The 20,923-nt window shown below is 34.0% G+C and overlaps 1 protein-coding gene across 1 annotated transcript in view; it reads right to left on the bottom strand.

Annotated features, from left to right (window-relative positions):
• RTTN (rotatin) overlaps positions 1–20,923 on the bottom strand; it is a 79,216-nt gene that overhangs the window by 35,323 nt on the left and 22,970 nt on the right. The window contains exons 16-32 of the mRNA XM_082295142.1: positions 20,388–20,504; positions 18,734–18,873; positions 18,338–18,513; positions 17,324–17,419; positions 16,254–16,342; positions 14,050–14,167; positions 13,675–13,782; positions 12,833–12,887; positions 12,301–12,489; positions 11,361–11,600; positions 9,857–10,001; positions 8,933–9,087; positions 7,449–7,668; positions 5,669–5,797; positions 4,232–4,339; positions 3,449–3,607; positions 2,052–2,123 (exon numbers count right to left, since the gene is read on the bottom strand). Of these exons, the coding sequence (XP_082151268.1) occupies positions 2,052–2,123; positions 3,449–3,607; positions 4,232–4,339; positions 5,669–5,797; positions 7,449–7,668; positions 8,933–9,087; positions 9,857–10,001; positions 11,361–11,600; positions 12,301–12,489; positions 12,833–12,887; positions 13,675–13,782; positions 14,050–14,167; positions 16,254–16,342; positions 17,324–17,419; positions 18,338–18,513; positions 18,734–18,873; positions 20,388–20,504 (2,316 nt within the window). The remainder of the gene's footprint in view (positions 1–2,051; positions 2,124–3,448; positions 3,608–4,231; positions 4,340–5,668; positions 5,798–7,448; positions 7,669–8,932; positions 9,088–9,856; positions 10,002–11,360; positions 11,601–12,300; positions 12,490–12,832; positions 12,888–13,674; positions 13,783–14,049; positions 14,168–16,253; positions 16,343–17,323; positions 17,420–18,337; positions 18,514–18,733; positions 18,874–20,387; positions 20,505–20,923) is intronic.

The raw sequence follows: 20,923 nt of genomic DNA, 5'->3' as shown, positions 1-20,923 counted from the left end.
TTTACTACCCAGTTTTGTCTTTGCCAGTTTCAAAAGTCATGCCAGATACTTTATTGTACAAGGGGAGCCTTGAAAGAGTTACTCATCAATTACATTCACAGAGTGCTCTGACTTCAGCAATCTTTATACAACACAGTCTGCTGCACTCTCAGAATACTTTACACAGGTTGACTTTACTGATGACTTAAGAGTGGCATAGGAAATTTTTTAAGCGACATAGCAAAATGAAATTTTATAAAGCAGATCACCTAGACAACAGTAACACTAGAGACATTCTCATGAAGATACTGGCCTACAAACTCTGTTTCTATTTCCTTTTCCAGTCCTATTTGCCTAGAGGATAAAATGATAATGTTCTACTTTGGCTGTGGCCCAGTATTCCTACTATTCAGCGAGATCCACTTGATAGCCCTCCTTTTCTTCCTGGCATTAAAGGAAACAGACAAATCATCTTACTCAGTGCAAGGGAAAAAAGTAACTCTGAAATATAAAACTTGATCCTGGTGGTACCTTACAGTTTCAATTGTTGTTTGTATTTTGAACAGTTTTAATTTACCAGTTACCATAAAGTGTTGTTTGATAATATCTTTCAGCATGAACACTTAAGTGACGAGCAATTTTCATTAAATTGCAGTTCTTAATAAGAATCACATTGACTCAAAGCTTCTTTTAATTGCACTGGAATTCATCCAGAATTCTGCAACTGGATGCAATTTTTGTCACTTCACCACAGTCATTGAAATTTTTAAAAAAAGACTAAAAAGCAACTTTTAATAGAGTCTATACGGACAACTTACAATGGCTGCCCTTTTGTAAATCCCCTGCTATTATGAATTTAAACAATTACTATTTATATTGATAAATTAGAAGCAGTAAGACTGAAACAAGGGCCAGATTTGTAAAATTGTTTCCACATATTCCTTTGTCTTATCTTTTCTGTATATGTGATCATATTCTGTAAAATTCAACTCTGCAAGAAATAGCATAATTGATTTTGGGTGCAGCTGAATCAGATAACTTATCCTAGTAAAACAGCTGGAATGTCTTTCAGCACTAACTTGATCTTTCGCAGAAAGGAACAAATTAAAAATGATATTGTTGCATCTGCAAATTTCTTTAAGAACTAACATACACTGTTCCCATATAGGCTCTCACACACTGGAAGGAGTGAGATAGACATTAAAAACAGGTAGCAACGTCACAAAAATTTTAAGAATTGCAAGCTAAGATCCAAACATCTTTATGTGCAATGAACTAGACTTGCTGAGAGTAAAATGAGATGACTGACTCAAGGGCAGAACTGGAAAAGTCTCCAGGGGATTTTATCAGTTTGATAAATATCTGATGAGAGAAGGTAAAGGGAGACAGACTCTTCTCACTGGTATCCAGTGACAGAAGAAAAGGCGTTGAGCAAAAACTAAAATACAGGAAATTCTATTTAAACCTAAGAAAAAGCTTTCTGTCTGAGAGTAGTCAAACATTAGAACAAGTTGCCCAGACAGATTGTGGAGTCTCCATTCTTGGAGAAACTCAAAATCCAACTGGAAACAGCCCTGAGCAACCCAGTCTAGTTCACCCTGCTTTGAGCAAGTGGTTGTCTTTAACAAGCATTTAAATTGACCTAAGTGACAAACTGCTTCTTCTTTCTTTCAAAACATTTTATAAACATCACATTCTCAGAACTTCCTCTTCTTCATACTCCTCAAATCACATTTTACCCACGTTCCAAGTGTGGGCAAAATAAATTACCTATTTCTATCCTAAAACATTCATGATATACTATATAAGTAAGCAAGTTTCCTAGGAATGCACAGATGCTACGTTCATGAAATGCAGCATATATACAAACTAAATTTGGTTCTTTTATTGAGCTTGATGGAAGTTTGAGAGAAGTTTGGTTTTTATTAATTTATTTCTCTTTCCAAAACGTAACCTTAGACATGTAATTTTTTAAGTTTATATTTTATACGTATGCTGACACAAGTTTTCATACCAAATGACATCTCTCTGTGACATTATAACTTTTGTCATCAAATGGAATAGTCACTCACTTGCCAAATACAATCTTTCAAGTCTTCTGTAGGAATTGGAATCACAAGTAGATTTTGCAGAATAAAAGCAGCCTGAAAGAAATTAAAGCATCAGTATTGCCATCTAGCCATCAGTTCAAAAAACCACATCACACTGAATAGTACAGTCTACATATTATTTCACTGCTTTAGACATATGCAGAAATACACAGAATTCTTGTGTTCATGTTGGGAAAAAGTAACTAGAAGGATGTAACTTGAAAGCCCTCAAACTTCACTTACAAGAGATGTCATTAGAACATGGCACAAGAGCAGGCTGTTAAGAAAAAAGGACAAGGAAAAGATGGAATAGAAATCACAAGGCAACAAATTTATTTGTTCATAAAATTCCTTCATCACTGTTCCAGTACAGTCAATCCTACAGAATATCCATTACAAGTACAAGAAGTACTAGGGGAAAAATTACTGAATAGAAAAACCTAGATAACTGTTTATGACCTCATGTTTCGGGGTTCTTTATTATAAAATAATTGGGACAATGGGGGGAACACAGTAGGACATAGACATGTTTCAAATGCTTTCCTTTATAAATTCAAGGCACGTTTGTTTTTCTGATTTATATTACACACACTTCACATGTCTGTGCATGGATTGAAACTCCTTTTTTTATATTTTGTCCATCCTTTGTCAATAATTTGACTCTTAAGAGACTATAATTAAGAGACAATAATTTGGAATTAAAATAATGAAGCACACATTCTCAAAAGCATTTAGATATAAATTTAAATATTACTTTGGAAAATGTAATTAGTTAAGCAATAGAGCTGGGAAAAAAACAGGTCACTGAGTGTCAGAGTTTTTATTTCCTATTGATTGGAACAGAAGGAAAACCTTACAACTAGAACTGATAGAAAATTTCAAATAAAGTGTACAGAGTTTAAATACATCAGTATATAAGTCCAGGTGTTGTTCTACCATAGTACAGACTTTCAGTTCTCACCAATAAACCTCAGTGCCTAGACAAATTACTTCATATCAGCAATGAACAGATACTGCAGATCAGGTGGTAAGTTTGTACCAAAGCATTCATAAATGTTACAAAGAGCCATTAAAATCAGGCCAGTTATGCTTTAGCAACCTACTTATCTAACTGAGTAAGCCTTAGGAGGTTTTATGTGTTCACTTGTATATTGCTCATATAATTTCTGTTTTTAAACAAGTAATCTGTATTTGTTCCTTCTTGCACAATTCCTAAATAAGCAGCTAAACAATTATATTAATCAGGTAGTGTTTAACTTACAAAGCAGCAGGTGTTGTGCAGCAGATAATAGATGTATAGAATAAAAAATAATTTTTTTTTCTCCATCATGAAAAAGAACTTGACAATCTAGAACAGTAGAAGGACACAAGAAACATACCTCCCTGCGTACCATGCTACATTCAGATTGATCCAGAAGGATGTTGATCACTGTTCCCCACAGGCCTCCTGAAATATTCTGGCAGCTTTCTGCTAAAGCAATACATCCTTTTTCAAGAGATGTAAGAGCTGATCCTATTCCAAGTGCTGTAAACCTGACCTAGTACATATAAGCACAACAGAAAGTGGTATTTCTTACGGTAATTAGCAATACTATTTTTTTTAAATTATTAAATTGTATCAGCTGAACCTGGAGCTTAAGGGAATAATTTAAAAAGTAACAACCTCTTTTCCTGTATTTCTCTTGCTCTCTACTCAGAATCACAACTAAGTGAGAAAATAAAATTATTTTTAAGTATTCAAAAATAAGCAAGATAAGTCTTTTATATTCTTCATATTTTACCACTTGAAAATAAGTCAATTTAGCATACTCATATAATTTAACAGATTGGTATTAAATACATTTGCTCTGAATTTTTAGTTCATGTAAGTGTTTCTGCTTTGCAGCTAAGTTACATCAATGACAAGGAAAACTGCCTATGAGTCATGATAGTGAGTGACTAATGAAAGCATGGAAGACAGAAGATGTAAGGGAGGATTTCTCAGATGATGTTTACATGGAAACACTCTCCCTACTGCATTATTACTGCTATTTAGGATATAGTCAGTAACATTTTAAATAATTCGAAACAGCAGTTCTACTGTTAAATATATTAATGAATCAAAAATACTCAAATGCTTGAGGGTCACAATATGATATGAAGTTACTGTCACAGTAACTAACCTCAGGATCTCTATCTACCCATAAAGGAACCAGCCATGCCAGACCTAGATGAGACAGAACTTGTTCTTCACTATTATCATAAGGCAAAGACCAAAGAGATATCCAGTCCTGACAAGAAAACAGAAAACAAATTAAGAAATTATTTTATAAATCTTTCAATCCATGCCAGCATACTAACAGTGTGAACTACCAACTACAACTAAACCACTTTTGTTTAACACTGATGGCACGAAGGAAGGATAATTTTGTATTTCTCTTTCTGTAAGGATTTGACACTAAATTACACAATTGTAAACAACAGCCAGGTTTTACAATTTCTTTGAGACTAAAAATTATTAGTACAGTCTAAACAGTAACACTGTTGTACACACAGATTATGACTTAGAAACACAAGAAAATGAAACTTATCATTATGCTACTATACATATTACTCTATAATAATGATACTAAAATAATAATTCAAGTCCACTCCTTCATCCATGCATTTATGATCTAAGTCTTTGGAGGCTGCTGTCTCCCTGCAGTGTACTTAAAACTCTGTCCCCTCCCAATTTTAATAAACTCTTCCAGTACTTAATATCTTGAAAAAGGAGTAGAGAACTGAAGAAAGAGACACCTGGAATCTGGGGAAGCAGGTACACTGCAATTTCTAGTTATACCCGTGCGTGATCACAATGAAAGGTTTCCATTTATGGCTGTCACAGATATAAGTAAGACTGGATTTTAATTCTCTAAAATGACAATACTTAATTGTTGAATTTGCTTCAACTGCTTCAGGATAACGGCTATTTTTAATAAACTTTCAGAAATCTAGCTCTCAAAGATGTACATGAACACAAAGCATAATATGAATTTTGCTAGTACATAGTGATAGCTCCTCTTAACTGAAAATCCTTTTTCCGTGTATGTACATATGCTTTCATATGTATATATATACACACAACTGTGAAAACCCTACACACATGAATGTTTAAACATATGTTAGAAAGCCTGTTGTTTGTGAGGCTGAAGAAATAATGATGTTAAAAATTCTTAAATTTATTCATCCTATATAAAATCCTGATTCTTCTTTTTTTATAAAAAAGAAAATGATACTTATTCTGAAAGAAGGCCTTTCAAAATCCACAGAATTATTTACAAAACAATTTCAATATGGCTAGAACTGATTCTTCAGCTTTTTTGTATACCATACTCTATCCTGTACATTATCTAAGATTATAGACCAAATGAGATCAAAGGGGGATTTTTTTTGCCTTTTGTGCTTCCAATTGGAGGGGAAAGAGGAGTAAGAAGTGGTGTGGTTTTAGCAGCACTACTCAATTGGAGAGTACCACTCCTAAACCATGACAGAGAACTGTCATTGAACATCAGAAGTTAAAACCTCTTTGTATGTAGCCCTCACCAATGACAAGATAAGGACAAATGTAATGCACTCACCGTATCTTTGGCTTGAGCCATCATTTCGTGAGATAAGTGAAGCAAGCAAAGGACTGTGCTTTTTGTAACACCTTTTCCCATGAAGGACATGGCATTTCCCCCCCATTCAACATAAAACGATGAGATGACCTAAGAGTGGGGGTACAAGTTCTTAACAGCTTTACTGTAAACAGTACACAAACAGAGTACAAACTGTCTTATACACTAAATCATAATTTAAACTCATGAAAAGATGATAGACTTCTAGCTGAATTGTAAGAATTTCTTTACTTCTGAGTCATTTGGTCATGTAATGCTTTCCTATACATTTAAACTTCTGAACATCTGCGGTTTTTATATTTTTATTCAAATGAAGAATACAGTCAAGCTTAATAGTAATCTCTAAGTTGAATAGAAGCCTGAAAGTTTCTTTTCATGGACGTGAAAGTTCATTTATTGTACCCAGGGTTTCTTTTGCTATGTCTAGAATTAAAAATAAAATTTCTTTTCAAAATTCTGTGTTCAAGGGAAAGGGTCATTTAGATATTTTATTGTGATTTGAATAAATTTATCAGCTTTCTATATCAAATACTAATAAACAGAAATAAAGGTCACTGGATCATAACATAAAATAAACCATCTGACCAAATATCTAACCATGCATACTAAAATAAAAGGCATGCTGCTTTCAACAAAACACACCCCAAAATACTTTTTAAAAAATAAAGATACACTTCTAGATTTACTTTTCTCCACAAAACATGGTGATTTAAACCTCTGCATTTTGCTGTTGTTCTTTCTTTCAGTGTCCCAGTCTACAGAAATTTTTTTTAAACCCACTTTTCTCCATTCCTCTGCAAAAGAAACCTACATTTACTTTCAAATTTGGGCCAAGTAAAACTGCCTAATTCTTCTGAACAAGAGCTTATGCATCACAAGTTGATTTCATGCCATAATATTTATTTTTTCTAGTAATTATCTTTCTTTTGCATGACAATATCTATAACCTTGGTGCCATTTTTAGTCTAGACTTCAAGTCACAGAGCTCACCTAATCAAATAGGTCTAAAAAATTTACTTCTTTCTACTCAAGAAATCTTAGCAACTTAAGACCCCTAAAACACTATATTCTTTTCATTATATGTATTGGTATTTGAAACTAAAAACTTCTAACTGTACATTACTGAATATGTGTTAAACAAAGAGAAAGTCAGAACTATGCTTTTCCTTTCAAGTTTTAAGAAAATTGGAGTTTTCAAAAGATATGATTTTAGAAGCAAAAGCTAGTTGTCTACCACATTCACGGACTTAGCAAACAAATAAGAACACTGAAAACAAGAATGAAATTTTGTCTTTCCAACAACTGCAGCATCTTGAATTACCTCTTTTCTGCTTTCTCAGTTCACAACCTACCTAACAAGCTGCTTTTCTCCCAGACCACCTTTCATATGTGGATTTTGCCTGTGGGAAGTTATCCTGCATTTTTCCTCTTAGAGTTTCAGTCATTAAAAACACCACATATATTTTTTATCTTGCTTAAAACTACAGTCACTTTGTATTACTTCTTAAGCCAGTGATGAAAGCACATGCAATACAACCAGTCTTCACAACTACAGATACACATCACTCAATCTAGTCTCCGTATCATTCCTATTCACTTAGCAGGAAAAAGCATCTTTCCCACACCTACTGCTAGTGATGACATTCACTAAAAGCACATTGTAAAAAGCATAGTGTCATTATTTACACAGTTCTTTACAAGCATTCAAACCAAAAGCTAAGCAAGAACATAAGCTACTTACCTCAAGAAGACCGGTTAAATATTTCTTACAAATTGTGACAGGTTCAACTGCAGCAGAATAGGTACTCCAGCCTGGAAGTGCAGTAACATGAACCATTCCTTGTAATGTTCTCTCCAGTGAAGGAAGTCCATAAAAATGTGGTGCATCTGTTAGCCTTAAGCATTGAAGCAGCTTCAGAGCCAGCTCTGTTCTGAAAGAACCAGCAAGTTCCAAGCCCTCTCTGGTTTAATTGTAAAAAAACAAAAAAGATGAACCATCAATATAAAGATGTTGAAATGAAAAGAATCATTTTGCCAAAGGCCAATGCCTCAGTCTTACCGTTAGTCTGTGAGGCTCAGCATCTCAATTACTTAATATTGTGTTATACAAAGAGTAACATGAAATTAAATTTCACATGTCTAGCTTTGCACAGGTTCTGAAAACATAATATTCCATCAGATTACAACAAAGTTGCTTAACTAAAAAAAGGCAAAGGAGATATAACTCATCATTAAGGAGCATGTTAAACAAGGGGCAAGAGACTGAGGACAACAGATGACACAATGAGAAGAGATGTAAAGCTCAGTAGTTCCAGAATCACGCAGGATCAAGAATATTCTAATTTGGAAGGTACCCACAAGGATTATCAAGTCCAACTCTTAAATGCGTGGCCTGTTACACCTATGTTTGTTCTGGTTCAAGAGACAAGTTTAAAAATATTTCCTGCAAAATACAATAAATCTAGAATTAAGTAGATAAAAATACAGGAGTGTGAGATACATAACTAGCAGTGATTTCTATAATATGCCCCTTTTCCCACTGTCAAAATTTTTAGAAAATAACCAGGTGGGAATAATGAAAAAGGTAACATTTTGAAAATATTTTCACAAACAGTTATATTGTGATACTAAATAATCAAATATTATCTTAATCTGCAATTTTACTAGCTCTTAGAATACATATGGATAGAGAGATTTGGTGTGGGAAAGGTTTTATGAGAAACTTGAAGAAAAAATAATATAAATTAATTTCTGTGTTTGCTCAATTGACAGAAAGAGGTTGGAACTTCATGCTAAAAGTAGCTGTCCCAAACAGGCCAAAAAAGGAGTTCAATGAAAATAAGTATTTATGGATATTTCAAATATTTCTATGTTTTACTTTGCTATAAACACATGCTACAAAATCAATGAAGTTACCATTTGTTCATGCAAATTTGCAGCAGTGAAAAAGAAATAGCCCATCTTCTCAGTGCAATCAATTTAATTACGCATTTGCTAAGTGACCACTAGCACATTCTCTTTTAAGTTTCCTGGTTAATTTCCTAATTTTACTGTGAAAAGGAATATCTAATGTTGATTTCCATTTCAAGAGTGTATATTCAATTTTTACAGTTCAGAACAATTGAGTCATGATGTAATGATATGCAAACTCTGACCAAAATTCAGCAGCAATAGGAGTTATGATCCCCAGTCAGAATCACCCAGGCAGGTCTATTTGCACTGTACCTGTCAGTCACTGACACGGAACAAACGAGCAACATGTTAAAAAGACGAACGAGTTCTTTATCCAGTCGCTGCCTGACAGCAGCCTGTGTTTCATCCATTTCATCTTGCACTTGGGATTCTGTTCGCACCAGGAGGCCCAAAAGGGATTTTTGCTGCTAAAAGAAAAGAATAAAAGTACAGTCACATAATGCATTGTTTAAATCCGATTTTAATACCCTCATTAAAGCTATTTTTCTGTTGCAAACTTGCAAATCACACACATTATACATCAGAAATTCCATGATTACTTTACTAAGAAGTAACTGCAAAAGGCACAGTGAAAAAACCCTATAATTACCAATAACTTGAATCTCGAAACTACTAAATGCCATAAAAGAATCTAATGGGAAGGCCTTTAAAAAATCCTGGAATTAAGTAGACTGTATTTTGAAGCATGAAAGAAAACTCGAAGTAATACAGCAATAACCTGAAATAAAAACAGATCACAAAAAACCAGAAAACACATAGTAACAAAATTAGTTCGGGTTCCATTTTGTACATTGCAGCTGCTTGAAAGACTTCATATCACATGACTTGGTTTTATATTAATGTATTGAATGGGCCATACTTAAAAAAATTCATAGGATTCCCAGGTAGCGATATAATTGAAATACCTGTAGTCTATAAGTAATTGAAATGAAGTCTACTAGCATTTTTCCCTGAATGCATAGATTGTATTTGCAAATGGCAAAATGCAAGTGCATGCAGACTGTATTTAACATAGGACACCCTGTGTAAGACAATGGATGATCTGGCATGCTACACAGCTAATGCATTTGTAGCTATGTAGCTAAGCACACTCTCATGCTGCTCTACATGTGTGTGGCAAGTATAGTTACATGGTCAATCAAATCATGTAAGTATATACAACAACCCTGTTCTTACATTTTTAAGAAATGATTTCAAGATCCACTTTAGATGGTCTGACTCCAGATTTGATTTCTGCTCTCTAAGCAATTTGTTTAAAAATCTTAAGACATCTACCAAAAGCTTTTCATCCTCCACAGAAGCTGGAAGCACTTGTAGAAACCTGAAATACAAATAAAAATATTTTCATACTTGTAGCATTTTAAAAGAGAGATTAAAATCTCAGGCTAATAGGACTGAAGTAACCTGCAAGTGTTAAATTACACAGAATATGTATAATACACACATTCACATATAAAAAATATGGCATTGTATTAACATATTATACTTATAATATGCTGTTAATATTGTTGTTACTGTTATTATTAGCATGAAAAATAGTTATGTATATTTTAAAGTTGACTTGTATATGGTAAACATGGAATTCTGTATAGTAAAACGTAGACAAATCTGAGCAGGATCACAGACAGGGAATAAAAAATTAATTATTTATGAAATATTAGCATCTGATAATAATAGTAAAGTTTACCTATGCATTTCAAATAGCCCTTCTTTCAAATACAGAATTTTAAATATTTGATAGTTTTGTGTATGTCAATTACAAAATCACATAATCTTTGAGACTGGAAGGGACTTGCAGAGGTCACCTGGTCCTGATACCCTGCTTTTGAAGGGACACCTGCAGCTGGTTGCTCAGGATCACGATCAGGAAGCTTTTGAGTAACTCCAAGGATAGAGATGCTACAACCTCTTTCAGCAACCTGTGTCTGTGTTTGGTGACATTCACAGTAAGAAAGTGTTTCCAGATATTCACAGGGATCCTCCTGTGTTTCAGTTTGCGGCCATTGCTTCTGTCACTGGACACCACTGGAAAGAGCCTGGCCCCACCTTCTCTTCTGCTGCTCATACACACTGATAAGATCCTCACTCTGAGCCTTCTTTCCTCCACATTTATAGTCCCAGCTCTCTCATCCTTTACTCATAGGAACGATACTCCAGTCTTTCATTATCTTTATGGTGCTTCATTGGATTCTCTCCAGTATGTGTTCTCCGTATGATTCTCTCTTATACTGGCAAGTCCAAAACTGGACCCAGAGGTCCAGATGTGGCCTCAGCAGTGCTGAATAGAGGAAGGATCACCTGCCTCAGCCTGCTGTCAACACTCCTCCTAAAGAAGCCCAGGATAACACTTGCCTTCTTTACTGCAAGGACAAACTGCTGGTTCATTTTCACCTTGGCATCCACCAGGACCCCCAGATCCTTTTCTGCAGTTGCTTTCCCAGCTTGGTGAATCCCAGGATATATAGGGGCATGGGCTTCTTTCTCCCCAGGTGCAGGGGGGGACTGCACCTCCCCTTGCTGAACTGCCTACGGTTCCTGTCAGCCTATATCTATATCTATATCTCAGAATCAGAGATGCATTGACAATCAATTCCCTTAATTTAAAATATGAAAAGTAGAAATTTTACCATTTTAGTATAACAATCTTTAATGGATTCTTGTAGTCAATATGCTTACTTACCTGTTCATTGCTTTCTGCCAATCAAAGCTCTTCAAAGTGGTTCCAAAAGGCCCAGAACTGCATTTTAATGCAAGTCTGTCATTCAGGACATAGAAGCTAAGCCTAGTGAGAGCCGTCCTGACATCACTGTGGGATGCTGCCTGAATGATCAAACTAAGACAATCCTGCAGTCCATAGTTTGTGTGAGTTATTTTCAATATAAGAATGTCTTCTGAGGAAAGTTTCAGAGAATCTAAAAATCTGAAAAGGCATAGAGAAAAATTATTAACAAAGCCAGTGTCTCTACAATCTGTTTCAGAGAGTGTTGACTTCTTCCCTTTCCTGCTTAATTGAGAAGACAAAACAGAAATTGACTTGAAACTTTGTTTTTGTTAGCCAATTCTTTCTTCATTAATCCTTCAAAAAAAACCAAAGCAAACAAAAAATTAAAACAAAACCAAAACCAATAACATCACATGTAAATCATGAGGTGTTTTGAGTTCTTTGGAAAAACAGTACCTAAATACTAAGTCTTAGCATTACCATTAAGAAGAATATTTACTTGAAATTTAAACCTTCAAGAAAATAAAGAAAAAGTCATGCAACTTTATAGTTGGGGTCTACATAGTAGGAAAAAGGAGTCAGTTCCCTAAGAAACCACAATGACTACAAAGAAAAACAGCCACAGAGCCCATTTAAAGCTGGTTGAATTTAGCCTGACCATCAGTAAAAGTTAGATCAAGCTCTAGACTTTATGTATAAACACAATTGAGGTAAAACATTAGCTGTGACAACATACCTTCATCCTCTTGGGATGTGATCCTTTACATTTAAATGACAGCATTCTCAAACAAGTAACAGCTTGAACTGCTGTTTGAAGTTGAAAACCTATTTAAACTTGATGGAATGCTATTTTAATTGAGATCTATTGGGACTTAAAACAAAAGATAAAATGGCTCACGTTTCTGCTTCCTTCTCATAATTTATCAGCTGCAGTAGGTTTTCAATCCCATGGTACCATGACAGATTCCAGGCTGTCTTAAGCATATCTGACACAGGTTTCATAGTCAAGCACTCAGAAGACAATGGTACCACAACAGTATTAGGGCTAACTACATGATGAGCAGTGATCCTGACTGGCAGATGATACCTAAAAATACACAAATAACAGTAACAATTTTTGAAAGTGGTTGGTGAGAGTTTTTCTTGTTTGCTCATTTTTAAATTAAATGTTCCATTACAACCAGCTTGTAAGTTTGCAAATAAAGTTTTTGAAACTCATTTACAGACAAAAAAGACATGGAGAAAAAATTCCCTATTTAAAAATGCTGATTTCATCAGCATCAAAATGCTGATTTGATATTAAATCAATGTTTCCCCTCATTCTGCCACTTCCATAGTTCAGGAAGGACAGCAAATGGAAATCAGCAGGAAACTGTAAAGCAATCAAAACCAATGGACCAACCAACCAACCAGCCACTACCCACACATACCTTCTAACAACAGCAACAGGTAAACTGAAGGCAGGTACCTCAGTATAATTACTGGCTATGCCATCAGCCCTGCAAGAGATTAAGTCATAGTCATTATGCCCTATTTTAAGATTTGATTTTCTCCTAATGCTACACACATTATTTCCTTATTATTTGGATATAGATGTATTTCTCCCTTTAGCTAGATCTTTAATAACCCATTGATGAATAATGTGTATTAATAAACAATATTTCTTCATGATTATGCAATATTGAGATAGTTCTTAAATCTTAAGATACTTAGATAGGTCTTAAATATGGCATACTTATTGCAGATATATTGTACATTAAAAACCCCACATACTTGTTTCGTTTTTTCTGTTAGAGAAAAACCACACATTATAAGTATTTTCAGTATATTTCATGCATGTGAAATATGCTAAAAGCATATTTTTTCATGCACACACAACTTTCAAATAATAAAATATCATAAGTTGAGGTCTGATGCTTTAAAGACAACTGCTACACTTAAAAGCCAAAGTAAAAAGGAGAATTCTAATTAAGTTCAAAAAACCTGTCTACAAATAGCTATTTTATTTGCATAGTTTCTATTCATGGAAAAGATGGACTACAGACCAATCAAGGTTTTTTGAAAAATAAACTTAACACTGAGGTATTCATAGTGCAAAAATATGCCATGTAGGCCTATAGAGCATGTAACCCAAGTATTGAAACAATTTGGACTACAAATATGCAATTTTGGATCTATAAAAGTTTGGAGCACAACTTGTCTGAAGACATATAAAAATTTATTTCTATTAAAACCTTCAAATTTATCTAGAAAATATGCTATTAAATAAGTGGATTTTCATACCATGTTTCTGTTCTTGCTACTTCATCAAACAACAGAAGACAAAGCAATATTGCAGTTTCAGTTAAAACAGCATGATCACTTTGGAGTATCAGGGAAACTGAATAAAATAAAGATAATTATAAATGCATTAGAAAAACATTGACACCTAATAATACATAGACACTAGTTAAAAGCAACTGCTTTCCACAGTTTCCTGCCAATCTCTACAACACACGCCACAACATGGGTAAAACGAGCACACGATGGTTTATCTCTTAAATAGCAGAATCTGAAGTTCTTCAGATTGAGAAGAAGAATCAAAGTGCTTGAGAAGGTATTTGGTTAAACATCTAACTGGGTATTACAGTGGAAATACAGTCTTTACCTCTGAATAGCAAAAGCAGTAAAGAAGGCTGCTGTGCTAGGGACAGGCGAACAACTGGGTCAACAGACACAATTTTGCGTAGGAGTGTCAGACATGGTAACACTATGGATTCCATGAGCTGCAGGAACAGAGAAAAAGATTAAATAAAGATAACTATCAGTCTAATTTATTATGATGTGCTTAACATGAACTCTCACACTATTAAGCAATATATTCCATCATTTGTAAAAGAGAAGCCTAGAACTTCCTTAGACAAGCACATTTCAGCCAGATGACAACTGCATATTCATTAAAAAATATTTATTTACTTTTTGATTCATTTTATTATTAATTGATGGTAATTTTATTGGTTTTTGGCTTCATAACAGAATTACAACATTTGCTTTCAAGTTATATAATTTTAACAAGGATATATGTGAGCTGAATTATTTAAAAAACCACCAAGTATTTACAACTGTGTAAGTTTATTCATTTTTTTAAAAATGCAAATATTTTATTATATCACATTAATTTTCTGGGTCCCATGCTGTCAGAACATGAGAATGGAAAGAAGTTTGCTAAAAGTTAAAGTATCAGTGAATGGCCAAAAACACAACCAAAGTCACAGCTCCTAAGAATGAGAAGAGAGTATTTCGTTCACTGTATCATTACTTTGCCTATGAGTTTCTGCCTTTAACATTTGTTTTACCAACAGCATCAACAAATACATTTTAGTTTAATACTGCATGAACAAAAGCCCTACTTATTTAGTATGGAAAGAATCTTTTGCACAGTTATACATAAAGCCTTATTTCGATGCTGCTTTTTACTTCTACTACTTCTTTTATTTTCTTTTCTCAGTAGCCACCTTTCTAAGAACAAGTAAGATTTTTTTGTTGATTTTTTTTTTGCTATTAATTTTATGATGAAATAAAAAAAAAAATAATTCAAGGGGAGAACCAAGAATCTGGACTAGATTCCCTTAGGATAGTGTCCTAATGTCACAGGCCATAGAGAGCTGTTGCCTGAACCCTTCCTGGATTAAATTAAACTTTATAAAGGGCTAAAAATATTATTTTAAAGTTCATCCTAGACTCTTACTTGACCTTAAAGAATCTGTTTAGGGCAATATATTTCCCATGCTTGTCATTCTGTATTATTGAGCAATATCTACTCACTACCCAAACCAAAACAACATTTGGATTACTTTCTCTCTCTAAAGAAGATACTAAAAAACTGATACTAAAAAAAACCCCACAGTAAAGCACCAGAGGAACCCAATATTTCAATTTCTTCAACTGTATTAGAACAGTTTACTAAAGTACTTCTGTACAAGCTATCATAAACTGGACAAGACATTCCTTAATGCTATAGAGACAAAATAATCTTAGATACTGATAATCTGGGGGGGGAATTGCCACTCCTGAAGAAGAATGTAATTTTCATTAGTTTGACAAAAAAAAGGAATTCCACTAAGTATCAAGCAGTTTTTTTCTCTTGTACGCTTTTGGGAAAAAAGTCATTACTACATAAAACTTCTCATGGTTTCTAAAACTAACTCAAGATTTGGACTGCTGGAATGGGATAACAGTACTATGCAAGAAAGCCAAAAAGCTTTGTCCACTGAGGTTACATTAAGCACTATCTAGTCTAAATATGCTTGCATGAAATGATTTCAAAGAATGAATTCCAGAAGCAATCAAGCATCAGATTATCCATATTACAAAAATGGAAAGCTCCATCAACTACAAGAGACCCTCCCTGGCGAAGTGATCTTCTATTGGTCAGAAAATTATTTATACCTGAAATTCAATCTGACACATTTACAAGAACATGCCATACAATTACATGTCATTTTTATTATAATTTGCTTCAGAATTTAAGTTTAGAGACTATTATACATAACATAATACTTTTTTTTTTTAAGGTCATTAAAATATTTTTTGGTCTCTACTGAGAAAGCTTTCAGGGAAGTTTTCGTACATTCCAAAACCCCACCATACACATAGTTTTCTGGCTAACTCTTCTCATAGGTAGGCAAACCAATCTTCACTCTTTAAGAGAATCTTAGCATTATCAAAACTAGAATTAAATACATATTGCTATTATAATTGTTATTAAACACTTGTATTCAATGCAGCATTAATGCACAAAGACTAGTGTTTGAAGTGCAGAAAAAATGTGCTGTGCAATGCTGCAGAAGAACCTCTAACCATATTTTTTACCTTGCCATCCACATGTACACATTCATTAAGGTAAGCCAATATCTTTTCTTTCACACCCAGCTTTTTCACAATGTCATGCATTTTGGTATCTGTAGGAAAAGCAAAAGATAGTAAGAATTACTGGTTCTGCAAAAACTTAATATTAAACATCTTTTTTTGCTGTCTAGAACAAGTTTCTAAAATTGCTTATCAATCAACAGTAGTACAGATCTCTAGCAAGGCAAGCCCTCTCAAAGTACTTTAACTGACTATAACAGCCTCTTGAACACAAGATTCTTCAATACCTTATATAACTTTCCATAAGAATTTTGTGTTGAAGAATTACAGTAATCCCAGTGCAACTCAATTTTAGTCAAACGAGGATTTCACTTGTAACATTTTAAAAGACTTTAACAGTTTAATGTGGAATTGAAAATGGTATTTACTTAATCCCCATGAGAGTATTTTCCACTGACATAACCCTTTACAGTATCTGGTTGAAGAATGCTCAACAACAATAACAAAAAGATATCTCATTTGAATTGGTTGGGTTGGCTTGTATGTTTTCTAATAACTAAAAAGTGATCCTTCATATTAAATCTGCCCTGATAAAGCTCCATTTTTTCCTTCACAATTTCATCCAATGCTTTGTTTCAATTTTGAAACATCTGAAAACCTTTACAGCCATAACTAAATGGATTTTATGAGACAAAGTAGATACACTTCTTCGTTTTTGTGATAATTTTTTCTGACAATATTTTTAATATCTAAGACTTCACCTTCCCATGGTGAAGAACTCACATTCTCTCATTAGAATTTAAATTCCTTGAAGAAAACATTATTGAATCAGAGTTTGAGTATATAGAATAAAAACATCAAGGTTTGAAACTCTACAGTTATGCACCAAGTGAAATAATGCTCTAGGTAAGATTGCTTACTTGCATTGTAATTCAATCATTTATCCTTTTTATCAAAATTCATAAAACAAAAATTACAAAGAGTACCCTCAGCACAAGCATACAGACAACCTAGCAAAACTTCAAGCTCACGAATGACCAGCACATGAATACAAATTTTCTGAAGAATTCTACCTTCTAAAATGACAACCAGCTGCTCAGCTGCAGACTTCCGTAAAACTAGGTCAACAGCATCAGAAGTCAAGATATCATACAGCTTTTCAACAGTTTCTGCCTAAAAGTAAAACAAGAATAGATTTGCATCCAGTATGCTATCATGAAACAAGGTAACCAGCCAAATTTCCTAACAGGAAGTAGAAAATAAAAATATCTTAATTCCTTGTTAGAATTTATTTGATTAGATCCCACGTGCATGTAATAAGAATGGATTAGGTTATAATCTTTTGGCAACAAACCTCTAATAACACCTGTGGAATATGAAAACCAAATAGTTTCCAGTGCACCATAGTTGCAGACTTCTAACAAATAATGCTTAATTTATGTAGGACTACAGAAAGCTTGAAACTACACAGAAAAGCTAGAACATGCTTTTCAGTCTGTATAGGGGACTGACTTTTTAACAGCAATAGGGTCAAGCATCTTCGCATTTGCTTATTGTATTGTTAATCTGAAAGTATTGAGGGGAAGGAGAATGGAGGGGAGATGAGAAAAAAGAAAAAAAGAAGAGACAAGTTTTCCCATGAGTCATTCATTCACGATTTGTTTTACACTTTGCAACAGAAGCAATATTAAGTAAACACAGACATAAGTTTGCAATCTGTTTTAAAATATTTCATATTAAAAATTATTTGTGCCTGTTTCAGTAAAAACTGATTTTGTGGGGAAAAAACTAGATGAGAAAAAAATCCGATTCTATCCATGCAGAATGAAATTGTTCTAAACAGAGCAGGCCAGTGTTCTCTGTACACCCAAGTCTTTTCTGCAGAGAAGAAAAGAAAAAAAGGAAGGATTTTTTCTTAGTGTTGCAGATGATAGCATGAAAACTACTGTTTCGGTGCACACAGAAAGAATACATCAACAGATTTCTTTTTACGAAGCAAGGTAATTTGTATGAAATATTGCAACCTTCTGAAAGTGGAAACTTCAGAGACTGGGCAGGTAGAAGGGCAAAATTCAGACAGAGTTTACTAACCTTAATTATTGAGTCCATTTTATCATTCATTTTTAGCTCCATAGCTCCTTCTACAATAAATAAGTTTGAAATGCTGGAAAGGACATTACCATCCAGAGGTGGGCGTTTCAGACTTGCACCTTCTTCATTCAGAAGATGAAATGCTAAATGTTTGGCTGCTACAGAACGAACCCTAAATGAATAAATAATAAAAATAAATATATGTAGCCCTCATACTGGAAAATTTCAGCTGTATAGTTAGAAATTAATTAGTTTATAATATGGGTTGGAAGTACCACACTCAGTATTGATTAATCAGCCCTTCAAATCAAGACACAGCATAACATTTAGGAGAAATTGGAAATGTCATCAACATTAGAAGATGTGCTGAAATGCTACAGAGCATTACTTACAGCTGTTTTTTTGAGAAGAGAAGGCGCAGAGCAGCCTGCAGTCTGGGAGTTCTTGGGAGAACACCCTCTCCTTTGTCAGAGGTTGTTTCACTCAAAGAGAGAATGCATTTACCTAAAGTATCTTTAGTGTCAGCATAACCCTAAGACAAACAAGCAACAAACAAAAATTTCCAAAATTATAAAAATCCGCTTACTTAACATAGCAAATTAGACAACATAATTCCCTTTTTAGGGGCTAAGGGAGGGTGGGGAAGGAGCAACATAAAAAAAAAAAAAGCAGCAATTTTAAAGAAAACATTCAAATCCTGCAGATTCATATTCCCCTGTGAAAGTAATTTTAAAAATTAATAAATGATCCTGTATACAAATACAAATAAAGATTTCTTTACATGGCCTAGAGGTACTTGGAGCCAAAGCTTCACCCTTCAGTCTGTTAATGTGGTGCTGCTTTGTAAGTCCCGTTTCCATTTCAATAAATAAAATTTAGTCCCTACAAGAAAATTATTTTAAAACATTAAATTCTACCTATTTTCAGATCTTCATCAAAGCGTTTTCGCACACAGACAAAAGGGAATCAGTTATGTCAAGTAATGACACTGCAAACATTTTAAAAGTAGAGCAAAATACAATGTATTTTATATGCATGAAGTAAACATAAACCTCTGGTATGCTCTACTTAGGTATCTATTGTACAAAGCCACTACAGGCTACAGAATAGAGTGAAATTCTACTCACAAAAATTTCTCACGTTTAACCTACAGCTTATATTAAATCCCTTCCTATTTAATCTTGAATGTCAGTCATATATAAGATAGCTATGCAGGTAACATAAAAAAGCTATAATTACTGGTTGAGAAAACTCTGAAATAACCCTTCTCCCACCCCTTTCAAGTTTTCAGTGTATCTCCTCTGTATATTTTTCTGTCTGAGCTGTCTATTTCAAGGCCCATCTTATTTGCAATTTCTCCCCATTTTTGCCAAGATTTTTGTGCAGTTTGCATACAGAGTTAAGTTATATAAGCTGCTTTTTCAACTTACAGCAATACTGAGGTGCAGGCAATTAATGAACACATAGCAGGGAAACAAGTAAGTTGGTACAGTTATCAAGAGTGATATTTTTGGAGAAAATGAAGACAAAATGTATACTTGAATTTAGTAGCTAAGAGAGAAATAAGGCAAAAAAACAGACACCAGGCAAATGCAGCAAAATATCTAATCTGGAAGACTGTGGGCAGACCACAGAAAGGAAATTTCAAGTACTAGTAAAAAAACAGTAAAGAATTCAGATGGAGCAATTAGGCTGAAAATCCAACTGAGAAGGCAAAAGTTCCCTCTAGATCAAGCTGAGAGTAAAAATAATGAAAATTAAATTTGCACATCGTTGGAAATAGGAAGACTAAGGCTCACGGGATATTTCTATAATATTGGAAACAAAACCACCAAAAAACAAGTATCCATATATACTAAAAATATAGCTTACCCTGACTGCAATTTCTTGAGAGTATATTTGATCAGAAAACTATTATCACAGAGGAGCTACAAGTCTGTATATATACTACTGTTAATCTATTTTCCATCTGCTACTTCTATCTGTTATTTACCATGATATACATTATTGCATACATCGAATTCAGATTAAAGCACTTAAAAGTACCTGTAAAACGGGAAGGACAGGAAAGAGGGCCTCAATAAACTTGTTCCAAGTTAATACTTCCATCATTAACTGTCCTTGCAACAGATGTATCAGAATGGTCTTGGCTGTAGAGTTCACCTGCTCAATAACAAAAAAACCAATCAACTAATACAACCACTGATGTGTCGAAGTCAGTTTGTCAATGCTCTAATTGGAAATGTTATACAGAAACGTCTCAAAGACAAAATATTGTTACTGCAGAAGGCTACAGTTAAATTGTCAGTTACACTAAGCATTAAGTTGTTAGAAAAGCCCTCATGCGAAAACACACAAATAATTCTGCCTGAACAGCACTCAATCATTTTCCCCTTAGAATTCTGGTTTGTCTTTTCTGAAATAAAATAAATCATCACTTAAACTTCTCCACCTATTGGTCCCTCTATCCTGCAGGTAAAAGAAACTCTCATTCTTTTCTTTCCTGACCTTGCCTTTCTGTGGCATTTTATTCCCAGTCTATGATATGCTTCTGAAGATACAGGAAGACAAGAGACTTAAAG

This window comes from Coloeus monedula (genome assembly GCF_965178545.1).
Source record: "Coloeus monedula genome assembly, chromosome: 1".
NCBI lineage: Eukaryota > Metazoa > Chordata > Aves > Passeriformes > Corvidae > Coloeus > Coloeus monedula.
Note: the sequence above shows the minus strand (reverse complement) of the source record. Positions and strands in the feature narration are given on the sequence as shown.